This window comes from Sebastes umbrosus, chromosome 1, assembly GCF_015220745.1.
Source record: "Sebastes umbrosus isolate fSebUmb1 chromosome 1, fSebUmb1.pri, whole genome shotgun sequence".
Taxonomy (NCBI): Eukaryota; Metazoa; Chordata; class Actinopteri; order Perciformes; family Sebastidae; genus Sebastes; species Sebastes umbrosus.
In genome coordinates, this window is record NC_051269.1 from 10,512,463 (window position 1) to 10,535,545 (window position 23,083).

Sequence of the window (23,083 nt, forward strand, 5' to 3'; positions counted from 1 at the left end):
CTTAAAAATCATGTTCAATATTAAAGGGGGACATATTATGCTTATTTCCAGGTTCAAACTTGTATTTCGGGTTTTCTACTAGAACATTTTTACATGCTTTTGTGTTAAAATAACATTGAACTGTCTGAATATACCTGTATTCACCCTCTGTCTGAAACGCTCTTTTTAGCGCCTGTCTCTTTAAGACCCCCTCCCTAAAAAGCCCAATCTGCTCTGATTGGCTTGTGAGGAAAAATATGGTGCACCTTTGCAAAGGTAGTTCTCAAACTGTGGTCGGTATATTCTAATGAGCCTGCATGTGACATAGAAAGGGAAACCAAATCTGAATGGCTTGTTGAATCACATGTCTTCTGACCTAAGCAGCCCACAAAAAACATGTAACAAATGTACTGTATGTGCACAAGCCCTGAAAAAGTGAGTTTTTCATGATATGTCCCCTTTTAAAGTGGAGTCACTGCCTCCTGCAGTGAATGGTGGCTGGCTGATGCAGCCGTAACACAGTCCTGATGCCACAGGTTCTCCGCCAGGCAGTTGAGGAGGGGGGCCACGTCACCCAGCCCGTCACTGACCTCCCCGCCCACGCGCAGCACCGGTAAGCTCCACGTCTCCTGGAAGTCCTTCACGTCTCTCTCTGCCACATCACAGTGCATGAAAAGGTCAAATCTGAAGGAAACATTAAGGAGGAATGTCCATCTCTGTATTGATAGTAGTTATAAAGTAAGTCCTAAACTGAAACTGTCTCATAAAATCGACATTTTGACAAGAACACCAGAGGATACTTGGTGCCAACCACCAACTTCACGACACGATCCTCAGATGTTCCAGTCCATTTTGCAATTTGATTTGACAGATCATCAAAGGATGTCCTGTCAGTGAAGGAGAACAGGAAAAGGACGGCGTCCACCTGCTCCTTACAGGCCTGGAAGACATAGGGAACAGTGATATGACCAAACGTCTGGTAGATGGTGTTAGGGTACTTAGTTATTTTTGATCTAGATCTTTATATTGTATACATACTGGGAGCAAATGGTCAAATCTGCGCAAGGCGTTCTCTCCACAGTCCCACAGCTGCAGACGGAAGAAAAGCACTCTGCCATTTTCTCTCAGCTTCACTGGCCAATACACCACCGTCGTCTCAATACCTTTAACAACAAATTGAGAGAAATATGTGTTTGATCTGATTAACCTTTAAACTGAAGGATTTTTAATTGTGTTAATGACTCTAAAAGCAACTAACTCTCATTGATTCTGGACCTACCTGTGGTTTCATAGTGCAAGTTAGGAATATTCAGTCCTGCAAGACGTGCAGCGAGAGAAGTTTTCCCGACTCCACTCTTGCCAGAGATGAAGATCTTATAGTGAACAGTGTCCACAGCTACGTGTGGGGGCATCACCGGAGACTCCAACAGGCCTGCAAACAAGTTTTAAAAGAGACGCCTAAATATTTACTTTTGTGTACTGCTTGGTATTCATACTTTACACAATCATACTCTTTTACAGCAATAGCTTTTCTACATGGACCTCTAGAGTTGTGTTGTTGTATCCCAGGCGGCTGATGCTGTATTTCAGTGTCAAAATGGTGTGCTGGTCAAAGATCACAGTGTCACTTAGAGGTCTTAAAATTCTTTATATTCTACATGACAGCATGAAAGTAACTCCCAAACAATTACAGTATATAGAAATCCTGAATTATTTCAAGTTTAAATTATTTTAACTCACTCTTAGAAATCTGGAAATCAATATCCAGAGTTGAAAAACTGAGTCATTAGACATCATCACAAATTCTTTAAAACAGCATTTAACATACACAAACCACAATCTGAGACTGTTTTGTTATGCCATCTTGTAATTAGTGATTTCATGTTGATTGTCCTGTAAAACAGAACACTGAAACACTTTGAGACAGGCTTGTTACATGTAATTTCTTTACATAGTTCTGTTTCCTCTTTACACAACCTCAAACATAAGTTACGACACATTATTTGTATAGCCTCATAAGACAATTTAATGTTTATAATCAGGGACGTTTTCCTTTATGGACACCTTTTATGGTAGTGGTAGTGGAGATTTACTATAAGAGATGCATTTATTTGTGACTGCTTCCCACTGAAGCACTGACTCAAATGATGAAATGACAACAAAAGTCTCTGGTTAAGTTTATAAAGTGTCAGCATGTGAAGTCTCAAACATGTAGCCTGAAATACTTAGTTGTCTAATGAAAGCCTGGTTACACATGAATGATATGCTGCTTTTAAAAACCACTGTGATTCAACCAAAATGTTACAGTTTATTTATCATACCGAAGTGTTTGCGTCTCTTCTTGTGTAGGATTTTGCTGAAATACTCTTTGCTGTCTTTACATCGATGCCAGTCAGCTACTAGGATCGATCCGGAGGAAGGAGGAACTAGTGCCATGCTGTTATCACTAGTTAACGTTATCTGTGCTGCTCAGCTAAAGCTAGCATCACACTGCTACGGTCAGTTTATCATCACATAAAGTCAGACTTATAGCAGCAGAAGACAGCTAATGAAACCACTGTTACTATCAAAACACTGTAGACAGTCTTTTGTCACCATAACGCGCTTTAATGAGAACAACTGTAGCCGGTAAATAGCATGTTTTAGTGTCAGAGTGCAGCCAGCTGATAACTACTTCCGTCAACTAAAACATCCCTTGACAACCGCTTCCTGACGTCACGTCTCCATGCAACACAAGACGTCACTTCCGGTAAACCACCATGCATGGGACCTTATTATGGAAACAAATTAATATGTATGATAGTCAAATATTTCTTTTATCCCGTTTGAATTGCTTTTGATCACAATAATTGCTCGTTCTGTGATGAACACATTGAAACTACAGAACATTTATTTTATGAATGTATTTTTGCTAATGCTTTCTGGGATAATTTGCATTATTGGTTGTCTACTAAATTTGTAATTGTTTCTAATCTAACAAAGGAAAATGTTATATTTGGTACGATTGTGAAAGATCCCGTTACATGACCTGGCAATCAATTCCATAATCATTCTTGGAAAGTTTTTTTATACATAAAAATAGATTCCTGAAATCAAGACCATGAGGAGCTGTGTCTTTACTTTTCATCTCTGAAACATATGAAGAAAAATAATGCTATGAAGCTTTCAATGTTAGTTGAGGATCTTAACCTTACAGAGAACCCCTATAGCACTATTAGCACTATTCACACATTCCCTTACTTTTATTTTTATTTTGTTGTGTTTGTTTTGGAGGTGTTTTCTCTCTTCATCCACACTCTTATGCACTGTATGCCAATTTCCAGGCTAGTCTGTTCCCTTGTAGTTGTGGACTGTTCTGTACGATGCCATATTGTAATGTAAATGTATCAATACAAAATAATAATAAATAAATCCAGTTTGAACTGCACCATGATTCACTCATATGATGTTTGTCTATTTAAAACATAATATTTCAAGTCAATAAAGTCTCAGTTTGTTGTAAAACTGTTGAAGTATCAGACTGTGAAAATACGAATAAGAAAGACTACAAATGTCGCGTAAGTGACGTCACTCAGTGAAGCTGGGATTATTGTGTTTTTAACGGGTCTCGCTCCTTCTTTCTCTTCCCAGGCTGATAATAAAGAGCAGGAGTCTCTGGATGAAACACAGCAGGTCAGATAACGTTTCATTAGTGGAACATATAAATTAGCTAGCTAGCTAGTGTTTTGTGACGCACATTGTGTGAGACGAGAAGTGTAGTTCAATGAGCGGTTTCACACTAAACTAACTGATACAACGACAAACTGAGACTTTATTGACTTACAAAAGTGTCTTTTAAATTGACAAACATCATATGTGTGATTCATGGCGCATTTCAAATGGGATGAAATCAATATTTGTGTCTCGTCGTTGACTACATGGATGTATTAAGGTTGACTACTCTTCATGTGTTTGTGTGTCCACCTCTGCCTCTCTGTAGTTTATCATGTTGCCTTCAGGTGCTTCAAAAAGTCGTCAATCACGACTTTGTTTCTGGCACTAACCCCTAACACAGGGGTCTCTAAACAACCTGCGGCTCTTCAGCTCCTCTCCAGTGGCTCCCTGTGGATTTATAAACATGGAAATTAATAACTGTTTATTGTTTACATTTTCATTTGTATTTATCATTGTTGTAGGTCTATAGTACGACGGTACGACGGAATATTAGGGCCACATTGAGGAAAAAAATAAGAGATTACGAGAATAAAGTCAAAAGTTCATGAGAAAGAAAGTTGTAATATGAGAATAAAGTCATAAATTTAAGAGAAAAAAGTCATAGTATTGTGAGAATAAAGTCAATATTATAAAGTAGTAATTTTACGAGTTATTTTCTTTTTTCTCGTAAAGTTATGACTTTATTCTCGTAATATCACGACTTTTTTTCTCGTAATATTATGACTTTATTCTGTATATCTCAGATGTTTTTTCCCTCAATGTGGCCCTAATACTCCGTAGTACATTTGCACTTTGGCCTTCACTGCATTAGACTTATATACTATATACTTAGACTATAAACTGTGTTACCTTCATCACAATGATCAAATGTTTTGCGGATCCAGACAGAATTTTTTATTTTTTTATTTTGACTAAAATGGCTCTTTTGATAGTAAAGGTTGCTGACCCCTGACATAACCTGTCGTTTGGGGATGAGAACAAAAAGTGAGTACATACTGACATTAAGCCAGTTGCAGCAGACGTGTTGATGACGTCTCAGTTAATCTGTTAACAAAAGATGTGTAGGCCTACATTTATTTCAGCAATCATTCACAGGTTTCTGTGCCGTCCGCTGCTGTTTGGCCTCAATTGCCACATCACGTTTATGAGAGCAGCCTTATTAAAAGGATAGAAAATCACACTTTTTTGAAAATATCATTTCCAATGTTGGGTTCAAATCATGGATGGTTTTCATATTTCCGGTAGTACATGAATGGTGCAGTGGTTCTCTTTGGCCACCACTAGAGGTCGCTGACCTCCAGCGTTGAGCTGCAGGGAGGAGAGATGAGGCCTTATTATAATAACACCCTGTGAGGAGATATGAGGCATTATAATAACACCCTGTGAGGAGATATGAGGCATTATAATAACACCCTGTGAGCTCTGACAGTCAGGGCCCCACTGCTCTCCACAGTCATGCTCACAGATGTGGGGTCCACAGTCGATGGTAGTTTGCATCGGTGGCAAAAAGTGTTTGTGACTGCTCCATCTGCTCCCAGCTGCATGAAGAATGAGAATATAAGGAAGGCAGAAATTAGTGTGTTACAATAAGTTACACTCAAAGAGGTGTTTAATTTTACACATTTCTTTCTACACGTTGTAAGCACAGGTAACCTAACCTTTCAGTTCTTCTAAATTTACAGTTTAAAAAATGTTAGGCCCTAAATCTAAGTCACTTTGAGATGTTCTGTATCCTAATCCAACTCCAGTAATCAATCAGATTCAAGCTATTAAAGTGACTGTTTGTAACTTTCAGAAATGCTTGTTAACAGCGACACCTGTGGCCGTTAAATCCACGAAAGTCAGCGTCGGGCTCGCGCTTGTGCTCGCTCTAAATAGACATGAACGAGCATCGCTCAAAACAGTGAGGCGACACACGTCAGCTAAAACCACAATATCACTCTATATTTCACCTGCTTGGCAGTAATGTTAGCTGACCAGACGAAGATCTCTCCATGAATCAATGCTGATCCGGTCGGTAACGAGACGATAACGTTTCTCGCTGCGGAGCCTCGTCACTTCACAAGACACGGGAAACCTCTGTTGGTCTGGAGGAGCTGCAGCATTTATTTCTGCATAAACGTCCGCTGTACATTCACTAGATATTCTCAGAGCTACTAACTCTCCTGCAGTGTGTAGTGTGCCGCATGCACGAGCGCGGCGTGTGAGTGGAAGCAGGCAGGCGGGCAGAGGAGCAGAGGAGCAGAGCACAGCAGAAATCTCTGGCCCTGGAGACCAAAGCTACGGTCTCCTCCGCGTCCTCCACCCGCGGCCAACACTGTTTTGCAAGACGGGCTTCACTAGATATAACTTTATGGTTTTGGTGCTTCCGTGTAGTTTGTGTCGGAGTCTGAGTCTGAACAGCGTAGCCACATGCGAGCGTGCATGGGACACCGGCCAGGATTGATTTATACGTGTAAGACGTTACAAACAGTCCCTTTAATTAATTTCTGTCGATATTATCTTCATCTGCATTCACGTAGGCTGCGAAGAATAATCTGCAGCTGAAATTCAAAATACTTCTCTCATATTACCTATAATTCCTTTGAAGCAATCAAACAACAGGCCTCTTTACTGTTTTGTGGTCACTATTACAGATTTTCTAAACCAGACCGACTGCCTGACTGCATGGCTCACCTTCTCAGCGTGCACCTCTATCAGGTTGTTGGAAGATGTGATGATAACATCCTCTGGAGAAAATTCACTCACATCGACTGTGAACTGGAATATGTCTCCAACGAGCTGGATCTTCCCCGTAGGACACGAGTGGCCTGAAACAGAAATCATTCACAGCCTGTAAATCTTGATGATGACTACATGACACAAACTGAAAGGCCGGCAGTCATCAGGTTTCTAAAATTCACTGATTTTATTTTATTTAAAATCAGGTAAAACATGCTATATAAAATCAGTTCTTTGTTTATCTGACCTGTAAACTTGCTGTCTCTACAGGTCTGCTGAGGTGATCCTGAATCTTCAGAGGAAATACCTCGACCTTTCTCCATACAGGCTCAGGAAGTGTCTCTATCTGTATCTCCGGTAAGAGGTCATTCTAATCTCCCTTGTGTCACTATATATGAGTCTTTTATAGTCTACCGAGAGCCACTGCGTGTGTGTGTGTGTGTGTGTGTGTGTGTGTGTGTGTGTCTGCGTGTGTGTGTGGTCGGTGCCTGAATGATTCAGCTGCACTGGAACATGACACGGTTTGTAGATATTCAATGTGTCAGAACGGTTGTTGAACTGTTGTCCAAGAGGTCCTAAATTTCTAGCCGCACCCCAGACCTGGAGCCTATGAGTCTTTGTGTAGGTGTGTGAAAGGGTGTGGAGCTGTTTCAGTGTGATGGAATAAACTATAATTATCAGGTGAGATAACCAGCATTCACAACTTATGATAAAAGTGACAATTTGACGCAAATAAAGTATCTTTTAGATCAAATTTATAATGTAATTGGGCTTTTAAGGCAAGGATTTGTCACAAAAATGACACTGAACTCCCCAGTGAAAACCTTACAGAGGGGGAAGTTAACATGTCTGAGTGACGGTGAAATGATGGAGCACAGTAATGTGTAGGTGTGACATTCTGCTCCACCTTGGCAAAGTCATCGAGGTTGATCAGCTCCGTCCGGATGGCAGGCGTCACCAGAATGAGCTCTGTGAGGCTGGTAAATTATAAAGAAAACCAAACTTTCAAGATAGATACATGTTGAGGTCTGAATTTTGTTCTTGATTTTCACCAGTCGTGGTGAAGTAATAGAATGAAGAATAGTTCATCATGGTTTGAGCATGAACGTGTAAAGAGCTATGTACTGTATGGCATCATTACATCGTTTATTTGTGTGAGGATGTAGGCAGAAAAGGTCATCATATATTAGGTCACTTCTGGTGTTGCGTGAGCAAATAATATTAAAAGTTGGCCAGACAGATGTAAGGAATACAGTTTTTATGTTTTTTTCTGAACATTTAGGCTTAAAGTATTCGTAATATGTTTTTTTATTGGCTGTCATCAGTGTTTTCATCACGTTACTATCCTAGTTTCATGTGATAGCAAGCTAAAAGTTGCTTATAAGCACAAGGGACAGCTGAGGCTGATGGGAATGCCAGTCATTTTAAGGTAAGTATTGGACAAATTACATTTTTGACCTGATGAAAAGTCACAACCAAAGTTCACAAATAGTGTGAATGTCTGTAACAAATTTTATCGAATACTTGAGACATTCACTTCTAAACAAAAATGTCAACCTGCTGGTGGCGCTAGAGGAAACGTCAGGGGATCACCAAAGTCAGTAGGGTTCATCCTCTGGGGACAATACATCTGTTAATATGTCAGTTCCAAAGTTCAATCCGTCCAACAGTCGTTGAGATATTTCAGTAAAAACAAATACACGTTGACTACCGAGTACAAGAAAGTGATCCAGTCATGAGGAAACACTGATTTTATTTAAACACAAAAATATACTGCCTGCCTGGCAAATATGCGCCAGATCAGAATTATTTCTCATGTAACAAATGACATAAATACAAAATTAAATAAATATTAAATAAAAATGGACAGTTGTATTAAGACATGATGTAAACAAACAAAAGACTTGCGATAGCGAGACTAACTACAAAACATAAGAATGTGTGATTCTTTGCCCTGAGTGGAATAATCATCCCAAATTTATAAGTAAGTCTCATTGATCATAAAAATAAATGTAGAAAAACAAGCAGATTTAAGGATCCAGAGCCGCTGGCAGGATAAAAGGGAGTGCTTGGAAGAAAACGCCCTTAAGCATGAAGAGCATTAAATATTTCAGTCATTCAGTAAATGCAAACCAAGCACTCTCACATTGTGTCACATTTTGCCCTTACTTTTTTTTATAATTGTTTTATTTACTACATCACATAACTGTTCAACATATAACACATTTTTACATAAAGATAAATTATTCGTCTTCTGTTATCATAAAGTACATAAGTGTTTTTGTTTTTTTATCTCAGTCCTTTCTGAGTGGTTTAGAGGGTCCCTTTCAGTCCCGCCACAGATGAAACGCCCCGCTGCTGAAGGGTAGCTCAGTTTCACTGCAGCCGTCTTCGTCCGTGAGTGAAATGGCATGGTCGGTCAGTGCACTTTGATTTGGAGGAATGCTTAGATCATACTGCAAACACGCTGAGGGAGCTGGTCTCATCTTTCAGACCCAGGATGCTGTACGCTATCCTCTTCATGTGACCGGGCAACCGCACTCCGATGTTCCTGATGTCTCTGAAAGGACAAGATAAATGAGAACACATGAGACCCCCGTGGGACTGGTAGAGCAGTGATTCCAAATATGAAGTATCTCAACTAATTTGGGAAAAAAAATTTAAATTATGTTTCGATTAGAAAACAATATCCATATATTGCCGCTAAAAGCAATTTTTTGTAATTATTTGATTTTAATAGCACATATAAATAACATTTAACAAATCAATATAAATTAAAAAAAAATATATAATAAATAATTATTTATTTAACAAATCAATATATATATATTAAATAAAAAAACATATACATATATTAAAATAAAGAAATAAAAAATTGTCACAGATAAGAAAAGTAATATAAAAAGTAAATAATCGTAGCAGAAAAATAAAAAAAAAATAACCAAAACTAAATCTTAAAGTGGCAATCTGGAAGATTTTCATTTAAATTAATGTCTGTTACGTCACCATCCATCGCCAAATGAGGCAACACAAAGGTAACTGAGCTCATGGCCCACCAATGAAAGCACTGCAATATCTATACATTTGCAGCACAGCAATCTGGACGTCTGTGGCGACATTCCCGGAAAACATGAAGCTCATGTACAATGTATAAATGGTTGAGATAGATTGCTTAAAGTAATGAATTAAACAATTCAAATAGTGAGCTAAAAGTAACGGATAACATGTTGAAATAGCTCATTCATGTGACAGGGCTCTGGGGTTACATCAGATTTAAAAAAAGAAAAAAGGCCCCTGCAGTAGAAGTTGTGGTGGTAAAGAATGAGAGGAATGACATGGAGAGAGGAGGAGTGGAGAATTTCTGCATTCACAAACTAACAAATGGTCAAGCTGAGAGCTCAATACTCTCTCTGTGTTACTACAAAGTGTGGCCCGGTGCCAGATAAATCAGAGCTTGCACCTGTGCCATCATGTGTCCACTTACTCGTGCCTCAAGGCGAGCACCTGCTCCATGCTTGTGATCCCGGCGCGAGCGAAGCTTTCGTTGTACTGGCTCATTTTGATGGACTCCAGCCACTCCGGCACCGACCTGAACATGGTGCCGTCACAGCCGCTGGTGCTGGGCAGGCGGATGGAGACACTGTGAAGGGACAGCGGATATGACTCAGATTACTCATCATTTACTGCTACATTATGTACAGAGTGCATTTGATGATGTTTGAACAAGAGGGAACCAGTTGTACTGTCAACATACTGCGGACTGTTTTAAGAGATGTTTCAATCATTTGTAATTTTCTAACGGTAAATACCGAGATTAATACTGCGTTAGTTAAAGAAAAAGTGGGAGGATTAGTGACTTTTATAGTAGTTCTTTGTCTCTTTTACTTTGTTACCAAACCATAAACTTCAAAATAATGTTCATACCGTGGGTCGAAGTCAGCGATGGTTTTCAAAGACTCCGGGCTTCGGAGCAGTTTCTCCAAAATGTTGACGATGTCTGAGAAGCGAGGTCGCTTGGAGCGGTCATTCTGCCAACACTGGAGCATGAGCTGGTTGATAGCAGACGGGCAGTCCATCGGAGCAGGAAGCCTGAAGGCCTCGTTGATAGCCTTCATGACCTGGGGAAGAGCGAAAGGCAGCGCTTAGATCTAAAGTGTATTTATGAGTGTGGTGACAGACGGTCGGAAAGAAGTGCTGTGTTCGTATGTTGACATTAACAGTTCATTTGAAGACGATGGTCTGAAACTACTCTGGATGTCAGAGCACAGACTTTCAGCGGTTATACACATTAACGGTTGACCTGCACAGGCCAAAACAATCCTTCATCTCAACCGTGAGAGCTGGAAAGACGATGTGACAGATGAAACATACCTCATGGTTGCTCATGTCCCAGTAGGGCCGTTCTCCGAATGCCATGACTTCCCACATGACGATGCCGAAGCTCCACACGTCGCTGGCTGAAGTGAATTTCCTGTAAGCGATGGCCTCGGGGGCCGTCCAGCGGATGGGGATTTTACCTCCCTGACAGAAGACAAACATTAACAAATCATATTTAATGGGTGAAGGGAGTTGAAACACGAGGCGCTGACAGACCAACACTTTAGATTGGACACTTGGGAGTGAAAATACCATTAACAGTCTGGCATTTGTTACTAGCTCTCCCTGTGCTCGTAGGTTGTGAAATGTAGCCGATGATATAAACTCACTTTTGTTGTGTAGGTGCCCTCAGCATCGTCCTCCAGCACGCGCGACAGCCCAAAATCAGACACTTTACACTCCAGGTTGCTGTTAACCAGAACGTTTCTGGCTGCCAGGTCACGGTGGACGTAGCTCATGTCTGAGAGGTATTTCATTCCGGCAGCTATTCCACGCAGCATCCCCACCAGCTGGTAGCATGGAAGCTCTCCATCACGGTCCTAACGGGAAAACAAGACAGCTATTAAATAACCTTTTTTTTTTTAACTTCTTTGCTAAAAGATTTTTAATGTGTCATAAATTAAAACCTTGATTAATTATGCAGCCCTACTTTTAACTGTATGTGCTCTATATGCATTAAAGGAATAGTTCGACATTTTGGGAAACACGCTTTTTAGACTTAGATGGTAAAATCATACAACCACTTTAATATAATCCAATATAAGGAAATATACAGAAACATAATTTCCCTTTGCTCTTAAGTCTAAGTCATTTGACCTTCCCATTTACAACTAAACGCATGCACGTACCTTCAGATATGTGTCGAGAGCTCCGTTCTCCATGTACTCTGTCACTATCATGGCGTGCTTGACTGAAAATTAAAAAGTTAGGTTTAGTGAAGGCAAGGTATAGAAGCAGTTGATACAAATGAGTTGAGAGCGATTGTTTGACTTTTCTCTGACTGACTCACATTTGGTGACGACTCCCTCCAGGCGGATGATGTTCGGGTGCGAGAACTGGCCCATGATGCTGGCCTCGCTCAGGAAGTCCTGCCTCTGTTTCTCCGAGTACCCCGGCTTCAGCGTCTTGATCGCCACGGCCACCTCCCCTCGCCCGGGAGACTTCATCACGCCCCAAAACACTTCCCCGAACTCTCCTGATCGGCAGAGGGAGGAGACGTTAGAAACTGCGCTCTGATACTTCACTAAATGGAAGTTAAAAGATTTTTCTTTTTTAAAAAACACTTACCAACACCGACGACTTTTTGTTTGCTGATGGCACTGGGGTCAATTTCTGTGACAAACTTCTGGATGGCCATGTTAGGGTCCTCATACATGTGTGGATCAACGTAAGTCTGCAGAGGCTTGAGCTGATCTGAGGAGAGGAAATAATCATCAGAATATTAGACTAAATAATAACTTTAACTTTAATAATAACTACTATTGCATGTACAGGATTTGGTTTTCTAACCTTGTGAGAAGTAGGGATCTTCAGGTCCTCCCCTGCCGCGAGAGTTCAGTCTCCTGAGAGGAAAATATGAATAATCACTACCGGACTAAACAGGATACAGGCTGGCTATTTTAGTAATTGCAGGTCAGCCTCCAGTGAAAAAGACCAAAGCTGTATTCAATAGCAGCACCAGCTATTACTGATAAACCCTCCCTGAGCTGTCATACCAGAATATCTTTAATTTACTCCAGCTTGTGGCGGATAATCACACAGTTGGCAGGACTGTAGATAACATTTATGTGAATGACACAGGCGTTGGATGTGGATATGAAGCATGTTGTTACCAACCGTTTACGCAGCAGCAGGAAGGCCACCACAATCATCAGAATGATCGCTGCTCCGACTACGGCTCCCATCACCATGGTGGAGTTGCCCTGGATCTGAGACTCAGCTGTGAAAATCACAGAGAACATTTATCAGCTCAAATATGTGACGTTTATACAGAGAGACATTTGAGAAAGTAGTTTCTGTAGATTTTAAGGTACCTAATGATGAAGTGAGGAACTCTTGCTCCACGCTGTAGCTGCCGGGGTGTCCTTCAGGACTCAGCGCCTGGACCCTGAACATGTAAGTAGTGTCTGGGGTGAGGTCATTAATCTGGACGGAACTTTTCTCCAAAATCAGCACCGTGTAGGTGGTCACATCACGCTCTCCCTCATCATCCTGCGAAAGGAGGAAAAGTGGATGGATTAGAATAAGTTTGGAATAATTTACAACTTTGACCAAGGGGAAGGGGAAACAAAGGAGCACAAAGCACTCTGTCTTACTTTTCTGCGGTACATAAGCTCGTAGCGGTGATTGATGTGGGCCGGAGGCCTGCGAGACAGAGTCCAGGACAGAGACAGGCTGGTGGGGCCGCGATCATCCAGATGGATCAGCGTCACCTTTGGGGGATCTAACGGTCGGTGAGGGACAGAGAGCAAAATAATGGTTAGTGACTAATCATAGTCTTTGGAAATGAAAGCCTCTGGGATTCAGTGGGTCAGACTGGATTTTCCTCTTTGTGTAGTAAGCCCTTCTTTTGTATGCTGGTTTTATTGACAAATACAATATTATATGAAATAATGTCTAAATGTCTAAAAAAGAAAAATGTATGTTCTAGAGACAGCAGACCCTTTAAACAGCTCAAAAAACATATTTAGAGTAGTTTTATAGTTCCTGACTTTTGCTTTTTAACATAATTTTGAACAGATGACATGTTTCAGAAGTCCGCTACAGAAAAATATGAAATATTAATGAATAAAATATTTAATTATTTGGTGTAATAATTAAGTTTTACGGTCACTTCTTTACCAACACGTTCAGTTTGTGGCAAAGGGAAGTGTTTTTTATAAGGTTTTTTGGTTTTGTTTGATTTCAAAATTATCAATATTATTTTTCACTAGAGCTGCAACAAACGATTAATTTCATTGTCGATTAATCTGTCGACTATTTTCTCGATTAATCGTTAAATTGTTTGCTCTGTAAAATGTCAGAAAATGGAGAAAAATGTCAATCAGTGTTTCCCAAAGCCCAAAATGACGTCCTCAAATGTCTTGTTTTGTCCACAACTCAAAGATATTCAGTTTACTGTCATATAGGAGTAAAGAAACCAGAAAATATTCACATTTAAGAAGCTGGAATCAGAGAATTTTGTACGTTTTTCTTACAAAATTAATCAATTATTAAAATAGTTGGTGATTAATGGAATAGTTGACGACTGATTGATTTCACACATAGAGCAGGGGGGTTTGTGGGACCCCAAACAATGAGGAAGTAAAGCCAATTTGAGCAGAACACCAGGTCAAGTCAAAGCAAAAAGAAAAAGCTCTCCACGTGATTGAGCTCACCTGTGTAGTCCAGAGCGGTGGTGATGGTCGCGATGGGCCTGTCGGTGCCGAACTGGGACACGCCGCTGTGAGCCTCCACCGTGAATGTGTAGTTGAGATGAGAATCCAGGTCACTAACGACGACCGTGGTGTCCCGCAGGTCTGTGGGACCTGTCTCGAAACGGGTCTTCTCGCCACAGGGCACGCACGAGGCCCCGTCGCAGTGCTCGCACACCACGCTGTAGGTGAGGTCACTGCGGCCCCCGGTCACCAGCGGCGGGCTCCAGGACAGCTGCAGCCTGCCCTCTGCTGACAGCGTGATGGAGGTCAGGTCATGCGGGGCGCTGGGCGGAGCTTGGGGAGGAAGTATAAGACAGAGAACAGTTAGACTGATCTTCTAACACGCCTGTAATGACCTCACAGTTGACTTTGACACAGTAACATGAGCGTGGTTGTTACCAGAGCAGGGTGACGTAGGAGGGTCTGAAGGCGAGCGGAAGAAACCTTCCTCACATTGGCATTCGGTGGCGCCGGCTGCAGAGGGCTTGGTGTTATCAGGACAAACCTGACAAAAGTCGCTCGATACAGACGGCTTGAAGTAGCCTGGTTTGCACACTGCGAGAGAGAGAGAGAGAGAGAGAAGGTTTGTGTTAGTTTAAGCTTGACATTAGGAGTAACAGACAAACACAGGAAGGGATGACTGATCTAAATGCAAACAATGAAGCTGTCTCTATAACGCCAGCCCGTTCCGCCCGACAGGAAGCATTTGTTGTGAGCAACCTATAATCACCGAGGCTTTGTATCCAGAGGAATGAAAAGGGATTTCCCTGACGATCTGCCTCCACTCGCCTTTTTCGCCTGAGGGCCTAATCTCAGGTCACACTGCCAGCGTCAACCGGATGACAGTGGCGCATTAAATCCGTCAGGTGATCTGATCTGCCTTTCCGCTGTGAACTCCCAGCTCATATTCTCTGGCAGATAATATTGGTGTTTTCGCCAAAGGAAACTGGTTGAGAGTCGTGATGAACATTTCAGCACAAAACAGCCTTTCCAGGGCATGGGAGGTTAATGAACGTGCAGAGTGGACAGAAACCAGAGCGCAAGAGCTGCAATTCAGTCCGAGGCTGATGTTTCCTCCCTTTCTTCCTTCCTTCCTTCCTTCCTCCTACTAACATCAGTCGCAAATTACAGCATCCAAGGTTGAATAGTCAGAGGACGACAGAATCAGGAAATAGCTGCTGGAGACGAGCAGGATTTTCAGAGTGTTTATGGAAACACGGGGCGATAAAGGGCTTCAGCACAGTAAAATAAAAAAACCTTTAAAAGAATGGATCTTATGACAGATCTCCTCTCTCTGCTCTCATTCTGCTGTCTCCCTAGGGAGCGGCCTTTCATGTGGCCCCTGTGCTGGTGGCCGTGAGAAGAGGTCGGCTGAACCCTGGATTGAAGACGTGGTCGCGTTACTTCGCCATTCAGGCAGAAGGACCTTTGCACTCCAAGTACTGCCACGGTGGAGGAGAAGGAGCAGGTTGAGTTTGAGTAGGAGGGATGAAGATGAATAGATAGATGGATGGATGGGGGATGGGGGATAGGGGGGTAAAGGTCTGGAGCACCAACAGAAGTTCTCTCTGGGGAGTCACTTGGCGGCAGTGGGGGTGTAGCGGAGGTCCTTTCGCATAAGAAAAGGGGGCCAGCCCATTTCATCTTGAGCTGCAGCAGCAGGACCTCTGTCACGTACCAAAGAAACTCCGGCCCCATTCATCTATTGTCTCTGAGATTGGACAGAGTGGTGCCATAAATATGTTGCACCGTTCATTATACAGCTCGCAAATGGCGGCATGTGTGCAAAGTATGAATACAAACAATGGATTCTCACAATTTAAAGTTTTTAGGGTTGAAATATTTTCAAAAACTTTCATTCAACTAACTTTTTCTCTTCTTGATGGAATTTGTTTGTCTAATTGTCCCACGCTCCTTTTTGACTACGACACACACACATATGTGAAAAGGACTTGTGATCCGCACCGGTGCATCTGTTAATTGAATCTGTTTTATGCTCTTTGTGTCGGCCCATTGTTCTAACGAGTGGGAACACGGATTAGGGAGCTCGTTGCGTGTGTTAACAACCGGATGAAAGAGCAAAGGGAGGCGAAGCGGGGCATGTCATTGGCTAACAGCTGTCCTGTTGCTCCACTAATCCTCTTGACTAAATTACACTCCACACCTAACTAAGCAGCCACGAAACCAACCACCCTCATGCGCCAACTGTCGACCGACTCCCCCACCCTCTGACTCCGAACCGAGGACAGCCTTCTCATTTGTGTCAGTCAGCATTCCTCCTCATGTCGCTTCACTTCCTTTTCCCACAACAGTTGTGCTCCTCAGTGGAATGCACATGAGCCTGTGAGGATATCACTTTCTCTGCTAAAATGGGGAGTTGGAACAAACTAGAACATAACGATTGTGTTTTAACTTCTGTTATAAAACAGGTTTCCTGCGTCCTAATACTCCAGACTTTGGAATCGCAGTTTTTCCTGTCTTTCTCTGCCAGCTTCCTGTTCAGGTGCTCGGCTCAGAGTCCACCTGTGGTCAGAAACCTCAAAGACTGAAACATTCCTCTGCCGTGACTTCCTCCCCGCCTTCCTCTCTTTATTCTGTCTTCATTTTTACAACCTCGGTTCAAGATCCACTCTTTCAAACACTGTACTTATCCATCGATGGTATGTCGGGCTGCAACTAGCAATGACTTCCATTAACTATTAATCTTGCAACTAAAAGATTATTTGTTTGGTCTATATAATATAAAATAGATAAAAATGCTTGTCACAATTTCCTAAAGTCCAAGGTAACATCTTCAAAAAAGCTAGTTTTTTTTTTTTCCTTTTTATTAGAAAATAAAAAGACTTAAACGATGAATCAATCATCAAACTAGTTGTCAACTATTTCCTATCAACTAATTAAATTCTTTAAGCTGGTAAGAATGATCCGCTTTCATGTCAAAGGAACTGACTCAAAGAAGAGAGCAAACTCTGCCAGTCAAGGTGACTCGGATAAACCGCAGCCTGACTCAGTCTAACCCCTGATAGGCGTGCCGGTCCCATCCCTGTAATCTGTGGTTCCTGTCGCCTTAGCAACGGGCTCAAAACAAATACTTGCGAGGAGAAGACGCACCACTCAGGTAGTTACTCTGACACATTCACACGGCCCCTTCCTTTAGTCAATCACTGCTGTAGGTGACGTGAGGGTGAAAGAATTCCTTTCAGAAAATCCCTGCAGCGTACTGTGCCCTTCCTCCCTCCCTTGCTCCTTCCTCCCTCCCTCCCTCCTTCCTCCTCTCTCTGTACCCTCTCTCCTCCCACGTTTCCTCCAGACAGCTCAACACACCACACCCGAGGAAGCCAAAAGACAAATTCCACATACAGTATGAACACCGCAGCTATGTCTTTTACTGTATTTGTTTTTGTGTATATGTACTCACAGGTCTTTCTCGAGCTTATTTGTTTTTAAAAACAACCTGGATGGTTAAAAAGTTTACCCTCCTGTCCCTTTAAAGAAGAACTTTTTCCCTATTTCATACTACATACCAATACTATACAGTATTTCGATTTGTATACAAGAAATGATTGCGCTTTACTATTTTGGAAAGGTGCTGTACACTTGAAATCTCTTCCAAACAGAAAGTAGAAAATGTTTTTCCAAACATTTAACACCTTTTTTTTTTTGGTTTCAACTCTTTTCCAGCTTTAATTAGCTTTTCTAGTTCTACTGAGCAGTGAATTGTGGGACGACATCAACACCACATTAAAAAAACAATCTAATTCAATACACAAACTGACTAATCTTTGAGTATATGGTGTCAAATTTCCAGTGTAAATATGGGAACTGGGACACAGCTTCTTGTACTGTACATTATCGCCTCCAGCCATCGTCCTATCCATAAAACAGCCCAGCCCCATTCCTGCGTCCTGAGAAAAAGACAGCGGAAAGAATGCGCTGTTGGCCAACAGGTGAGGAGATGATGCATCGACTCTGTGGTTCTTATCTATATCACATGGGGCAATCGAAACAAACAAACCGGTTCAGACATCCTCCTTTTCCCATGATTGCATCCTCCTACTGTACTCACTTCTACACAGATATGACACAGATTTAATTTTGTTTTTGTGATAGATTTTTTAAACGAACCAAACACAATTAACATTCCTCCGTGCTCATTCCTCACACACCTTGCCAAAGTGGTGGTTGGAGGAGTTTCATTCACTACAACTCGCATGGCAGCACGTCTCAGTTGAGTGCGTGGCATATTTCTGGCAGTGCTTACCTTGGCACGAGTCCCCGGTGGTTTCGTAGCCGGCGAGACACTGGCACTGACCCACAGGAACCACCCATTCGCCCTCAGCTGTGCAGTAGATGCGCGGGGTGGCCTGACTGACGGCATTCTGCACGCAGGCTCCCTCCACCTCCCTGAGAGCGTCCGCCACCGTCTCCGGGAAGGCCGCCAAGCTTTGCACCGTGGACGGGCAGGTCTTGTAGTACACTCTGACAGACAGCAGCGCCACACAGGCGCCCATGTCCTGAAAGGCCAGGTAGAAGCCCTTACTAGACAGAGGCCCCACGGTCCTCGTCTCCGTGTTGACCTTCTGCACGCGGTCCCGCGTGACCTCATCAGGAGCGATGGTGGCCACTTTGCGGAACTGGCCTTTACGGAAGTTGGTTCCCACGTCGGCATCGGCCTCTGAGATGAAAAGGTTGAAGGTTTCTTTGCAGGCGACAGAAGCACCATCAAAAGTGTTGCAGTCGCGCACGATAAAACGGAGCTCCACGGAGACTCGTGTCGTCCCCGGGCGCCGCTGGATGAATGTTGTGCGTAACCAGTTGTCCTGTTCAGTAGAGTCTATGCTGCAAACAGTGTAGGTGTAGAAAAGTGAGCCGTTCACCACCGTCTGGACTATCTCCCACTGTACAACAGAAAAAGATAAAGACAGAGGAAGGGGATTAGTTTAAGGGGCAAAAGTCGCGGTTACCAAGCTACAATAATGAAAGGAGAGAAATATCAGTAAGTATACGGTTCAGAGGCTTTGTTCAGGCTGAGAAGCAGTTTTATTGATGAGACACCTCTTCCCTTCATGCTGACTGAGGAGCTCATAAAGTGCAGAAGTGAGCTGGAGCTTTTTTCCACACATTAACATTATTGGCCTGGACATGTGCCGTGCTCACGACGTGTGTGGTTTTCCACCAACACACGATGAGGGTCCATGTGTGTGTCACACACACACACAGAAAAATCCAGCAAACACTGTAGACTACCAACTAAAATTTATGGCAGCTTAAATGAGGTTTATATGCACAGTGGCAGCAAAATTGGCAGCAATTAAGAGTTTTTAAGAGAGGGAAGCAATGACGAGCAGGAAGATTAAAAGCCTCCATTTAACATTAAAATTTAACACCTCATATGTTAGCGCTGCAGTGGGCTACTGGGGTGTTTCAAGAAATACATCAATGCTCAACCTTACCTGTTGTTAGAAAAGAGAGGCAAAAACATATATTTACACTGTTTCAAATAAGTTAAAATGGTATCATTAGATTCTTTAAAGTCTGGGATTTTCATAGTTACACATATTATATTTTGACCAAATTGAATACTAAATTTCAGGCAATTACTTGTGATTACTAGGCTGTGTATTTGTAAGAATCTGGCGATATGGTACATATCATGATACAGGGGTTATGATTCAATATATTGCGATAGTGTAAGCAAGGCGATATATTACAAATTTTTTTAAATCTAATTTTAGGAAAACTGTCACAGTATAAAGAACACAATGCCATGTACATAAAATTAAGTTAAAAAAAAGTTGAAATCAGAACAGTGGAATCTGTATTTGCATTTATCACAGTCCCTGTAACATCCAACATCATAGCTCTACTTTGAGAGGGCACATAACTTTGCAAATTAAATAAAGTATTAGCTGAGTTAATCTTTGCATGTAAACTGTTAATTAAAACTCAATACAGTTTTTTTGAGAATCGATACAGTCTCATAAAACATAATATCGCACCCCTAGTAATCACTATCCAACTTCTATAGTCTACACTGCATTTAGGAAATAAACTGTTCAAATTTGCCGAAGCCAAGACCACAAACAGTCATCCCTGGTGCACATCTAAGAGTAAGGAAGCCGGATTAGAACAAAGCAAAGTTTGACGGACGAGGGGGAAATCCCATCAGATAAAACGAGAGCCCTTTAGATCTTTGAGAACGTAAGAAGAAACGTGGCCCACACAGTGGAAGTGGCCGTGTCCTGCTGCTTTTTTTAGCTGGAAAGCCACTGAACTATAGATAGAGGGATGGTTCTCCACACATGGACCAGTCTCTCTTTCTCTTTTACTCACGTCTGGCCACGACTTACTACACGGATCAACTCGCTGCTGTTATCTCTAAAATCAGAGAGGAATCACAAGGAAATCTTAACATTTAGTTCAGTGTTGGAGTGAAGTCCTGTGAATCGGTACTGTAAATTTAACTGTAGGTTGACAGTTTGATGGCTTTCATAAGTTCTTTATGAAAGGGTAGCGTTAACACAAGACTAGATGAGCTCTGCCAAACCTCATGGAGCTGCCACTCATTCCATCTGTCCCTTTGAGAGCTTTTTAAGTGGACCGAATGAGCAGAAAGAGGCCTCGCTTATTGTTAGCTAAATCAAATTCTCACACATCTTCATTTGTTGTCTTTCACCAGAGAAAGTCAGTTTCAAGTCCTGGACCTGAAGGCTTAAAAATGCCTGTTGAGGTATAAATACTCACTCCGTCCTCATGTGGCAACGTCAACCAGCCCAACTCTGATCCTGAAGCTCTCATATCCAGCAACACTTCTACAGAGACAAACAGAAAAATATACGACATAGTTATAGGACAAGCACAGAATGACACTCGATGCATTAAAAACAAATAAATAGATATTGAGTTATTAGAGAAAATGTTTAACAGAATACACTCTCTGGCACAGACATTGTATTTGTTCATACAGTAAAGGCTGTAAAGTAATTAGAAAGTGACTGTGATTTGACTGAATCCTCTGCCTTGATCTCAGGGGCCAGCAATTTTATGGGGGGCACATGCCAGGCTTTGACAGACTAATCAAGCATGTCGGTCGGATTCAGGACTTCATTTACCGTGTCCTCCAGGTCCAGGATACAGGACTAATAATGTCTGAGAAAGGCGTGGGCAGTTAAATTGCCATGACTGAGAGAAATACATGAATCTGTAGCACCAGTGACACAAAAAAAGTCTGACATGTTGAGACATCTCACAGATGCCCTTTAACCCTAACTTGACAAAGGCCAGTATGACAAATAAGTAATTCACTTAAAAACACTGGTAGGCCTATATTAAAAAGTGGTAATTGGTTCGCTGACAAGAGTAATAGGCACCCACTCCTTTGTCATTTTTAAAAATATTTTTAATATTATTATTTATTTTATTTTATTATTACTTTTTTCTTTTTTTCTGTTGGTAAGGCACTACACTCTTCTGTGAACCATAAATTAGTATTATATGACAGAAAAGTCCGACATGTTGAGGCATCTCACAGGTGCCCTTTAACCCTAACTTGACAAAGGCCAGTATAACAAATAAGTAATTTAATTAAAAACACTGGTAGGCCTATATTAAAAAGTGATAATTAAAAAGGGTAATAGGCACCCACCCCTTTTTCATTCATATTTTTAATATTATTATTTATTTTATTTTATTATTACTTTTTTCTTCTTTTCTATTGGTAAGGCAATACATTGTTCTGTGAACCATAAATTAGTATTATATGACAGATTGTTTATTACAAATGTATAATTATAATTCTTATACTATACTATACTTTTAATTTATTCTAAATAGTTTAGACAAAGTTCAAATAGTAAAGGAGTATTTTCAAAAGAGGCATTCACCACACTATATTACATGTTTTTGTACTGACTGAAAAACAGAAGTAAAAGTCCTCTATAAAGCACCTTTAACTAAAAACAGAAGTAAAAGTCCTATAAAAGCACCTTTAACTAAAAACAGAAGTAAAACTTGAAGCAGGCTCTCAGATTCCAGCCTCCTGACTCACTATGTGCGGTTAAAGCCAGGCTACACTTTAAGTCACTTTAACAGTCTTATTACACCAGAAGAGTGATAAACTTACGTTCTTTGGACTGCAGGCTGATAAATACTTGACTGAAGGATAAAAACAGGAACAGGACGAGCCGACGGAGCGCCATGATTCCACACAACTTGTATAAAAGCCGTGTTTTTGCTGCTCTCCTCCGTCTAGTCCCGCAGGCTGCTCTTACTCCAGATCCTTGACTCTACCGGCTCAGTGAGCAGCAGCTCATTCACTAACAGGTGGCGTCATCGCCCCGCCCACCGCCAGCTCTGGAATGTTGAAGGTCTCCATATAAGGTCATAGAGGGGCGGGGCCACAGGGCTGGTAGACCGCACCTGTTTCATTGAGAAGATATGAAGGCCTTCATAAACTGCACTGTCACTGCAGGGATGTATGTTTGATTAATAATTCAATATCAAACTCTTTACTATAATATAATGTATGTTCTATATATCATACACATTTGTAAATTAAAGTCAGCACTAGTTAAATTGTAGATAGATAGATAGATAGCAACTTTATTGATCCCGAGGGAAATTCAAGTTTCCAGCATCACAGTTCCATAGTGCAAAACATGTTAGTAAAAAGGCAGTAAAAAAGTTAGTAGTGCAAAGTACAAAAAAATATACCAGATATAAAAATACAAGGAGATGAAGAAAACTGTTAAAAGTGAATATAGTGCAGGGTGACAGCTTTGATACATGACTATTAAAAAAGTGAATATAGTGCAGAAGAGACTGTTAAAAATGAGTATAGTGCAGGGTAACTCCAGTAGCTTAGTCTATGAAAGTGA

General features: G+C 41.5%; 3 protein-coding genes across 3 annotated transcripts; all 3 read right to left on the reverse strand.

Moving 5' to 3' along the window:
- Positions 1–315: 315 nt before the first annotated feature.
- On the reverse strand, positions 316–3,029 carry cplane2 (ciliogenesis and planar polarity effector 2). The gene is made up of 5 exons (XM_037787680.1): positions 2,301–3,029; positions 1,259–1,411; positions 1,018–1,142; positions 780–919; positions 316–663 (listed from the first exon to the last, which is right to left on the reverse strand). Exons 1-5 carry the CDS (start codon positions 2,413–2,415, stop codon positions 441–443), a joined length of 756 nt encoding a protein of 251 aa, XP_037643608.1. The 5' UTR covers positions 2,416–3,029; the 3' UTR covers positions 316–440.
- A 1,548-nt stretch (positions 3,030–4,577) lies between these two features.
- On the reverse strand, positions 4,578–6,777 carry LOC119498708 (heat shock protein beta-7-like). Its single transcript, XM_037787781.1, has 4 exons — positions 6,662–6,777; positions 6,370–6,503; positions 5,106–5,231; positions 4,578–5,072 (listed from the first exon to the last, which is right to left on the reverse strand). The coding sequence occupies exons 1-4, from the start codon at positions 6,735–6,737 to the stop codon at positions 5,061–5,063; spliced, it is 348 nt and encodes a 115-aa protein (XP_037643709.1). The 5' UTR covers positions 6,738–6,777; the 3' UTR covers positions 4,578–5,060.
- Positions 6,778–8,129: 1,352 nt separating this feature from the next.
- On the reverse strand, positions 8,130–22,515 carry epha2a (eph receptor A2 a). Its single transcript, XM_037784180.1, has 17 exons — positions 22,330–22,515; positions 20,952–21,019; positions 18,469–19,105; positions 14,607–14,762; positions 14,169–14,501; positions 13,107–13,234; positions 12,825–13,002; positions 12,628–12,730; positions 12,301–12,353; positions 12,079–12,204; positions 11,801–11,986; positions 11,640–11,701; positions 11,121–11,330; positions 10,786–10,935; positions 10,339–10,532; positions 9,899–10,054; positions 8,130–8,974 (listed from the first exon to the last, which is right to left on the reverse strand). Exons 1-17 carry the CDS (start codon positions 22,403–22,405, stop codon positions 8,866–8,868), a joined length of 2,925 nt encoding a protein of 974 aa, XP_037640108.1. The 5' UTR covers positions 22,406–22,515; the 3' UTR covers positions 8,130–8,865.
- Positions 22,516–23,083: the final 568 nt, after the last annotated feature.

What these genes read in the sequence shown, in the direction of transcription:
- cplane2 (XM_037787680.1), bottom strand. Translation starts at nt 2,415, where the DNA reads ATGGCACTAGTTCCTCCTTCCTCCGGATCGATCCTAGTAGCTGACTGG. An exon ending in GAAGAGACGCAAACACTTCG is followed by an intron (nt 1,412 to 2,300) that starts GTATGATAAATA and finishes ACTTGTTTGCAG; the next exon opens with GCCTGTTGGAGTCTCCGGTG. An exon ending in GATTTGACCATTTGCTCCCA is followed by an intron (nt 920 to 1,017) that starts GTATGTATACAA and finishes TATGTCTTCCAG; the next exon opens with GCCTGTAAGGAGCAGGTGGA.
- LOC119498708 (XM_037787781.1), bottom strand. Translation starts at nt 6,737, where the DNA reads ATGGAGAAAGGTCGAGGTATTTCCTCTGAAGATTCAGGATCACCTCAG. An exon ending in TAGAGACAGCAAGTTTACAG is followed by an intron (nt 6,504 to 6,661) that starts GTCAGATAAACA and finishes TTTCTGTTTCAG; the next exon opens with GCCACTCGTGTCCTACGGGG. An exon ending in TAGAGGTGCACGCTGAGAAG is followed by an intron (nt 5,232 to 6,369) that starts GTGAGCCATGCA and finishes TTCTTCATGCAG; the next exon opens with CTGGGAGCAGATGGAGCAGT.
- epha2a (XM_037784180.1), bottom strand. Translation starts at nt 22,405, where the DNA reads ATGGCGCTCCGTCGGCTCGTCCTGTTCCTGTTTTTATCCTTCAGTCAA. An exon ending in GTTCCTCACTTCATCATTAG is followed by an intron (nt 12,731 to 12,824) that starts GTACCTTAAAAT and finishes TGATTTTCACAG; the next exon opens with CTGAGTCTCAGATCCAGGGC. An exon ending in ACAAAAAGTCGTCGGTGTTG is followed by an intron (nt 11,987 to 12,078) that starts GTAAGTGTTTTT and finishes TCTGCCGATCAG; the next exon opens with GAGAGTTCGGGGAAGTGTTT.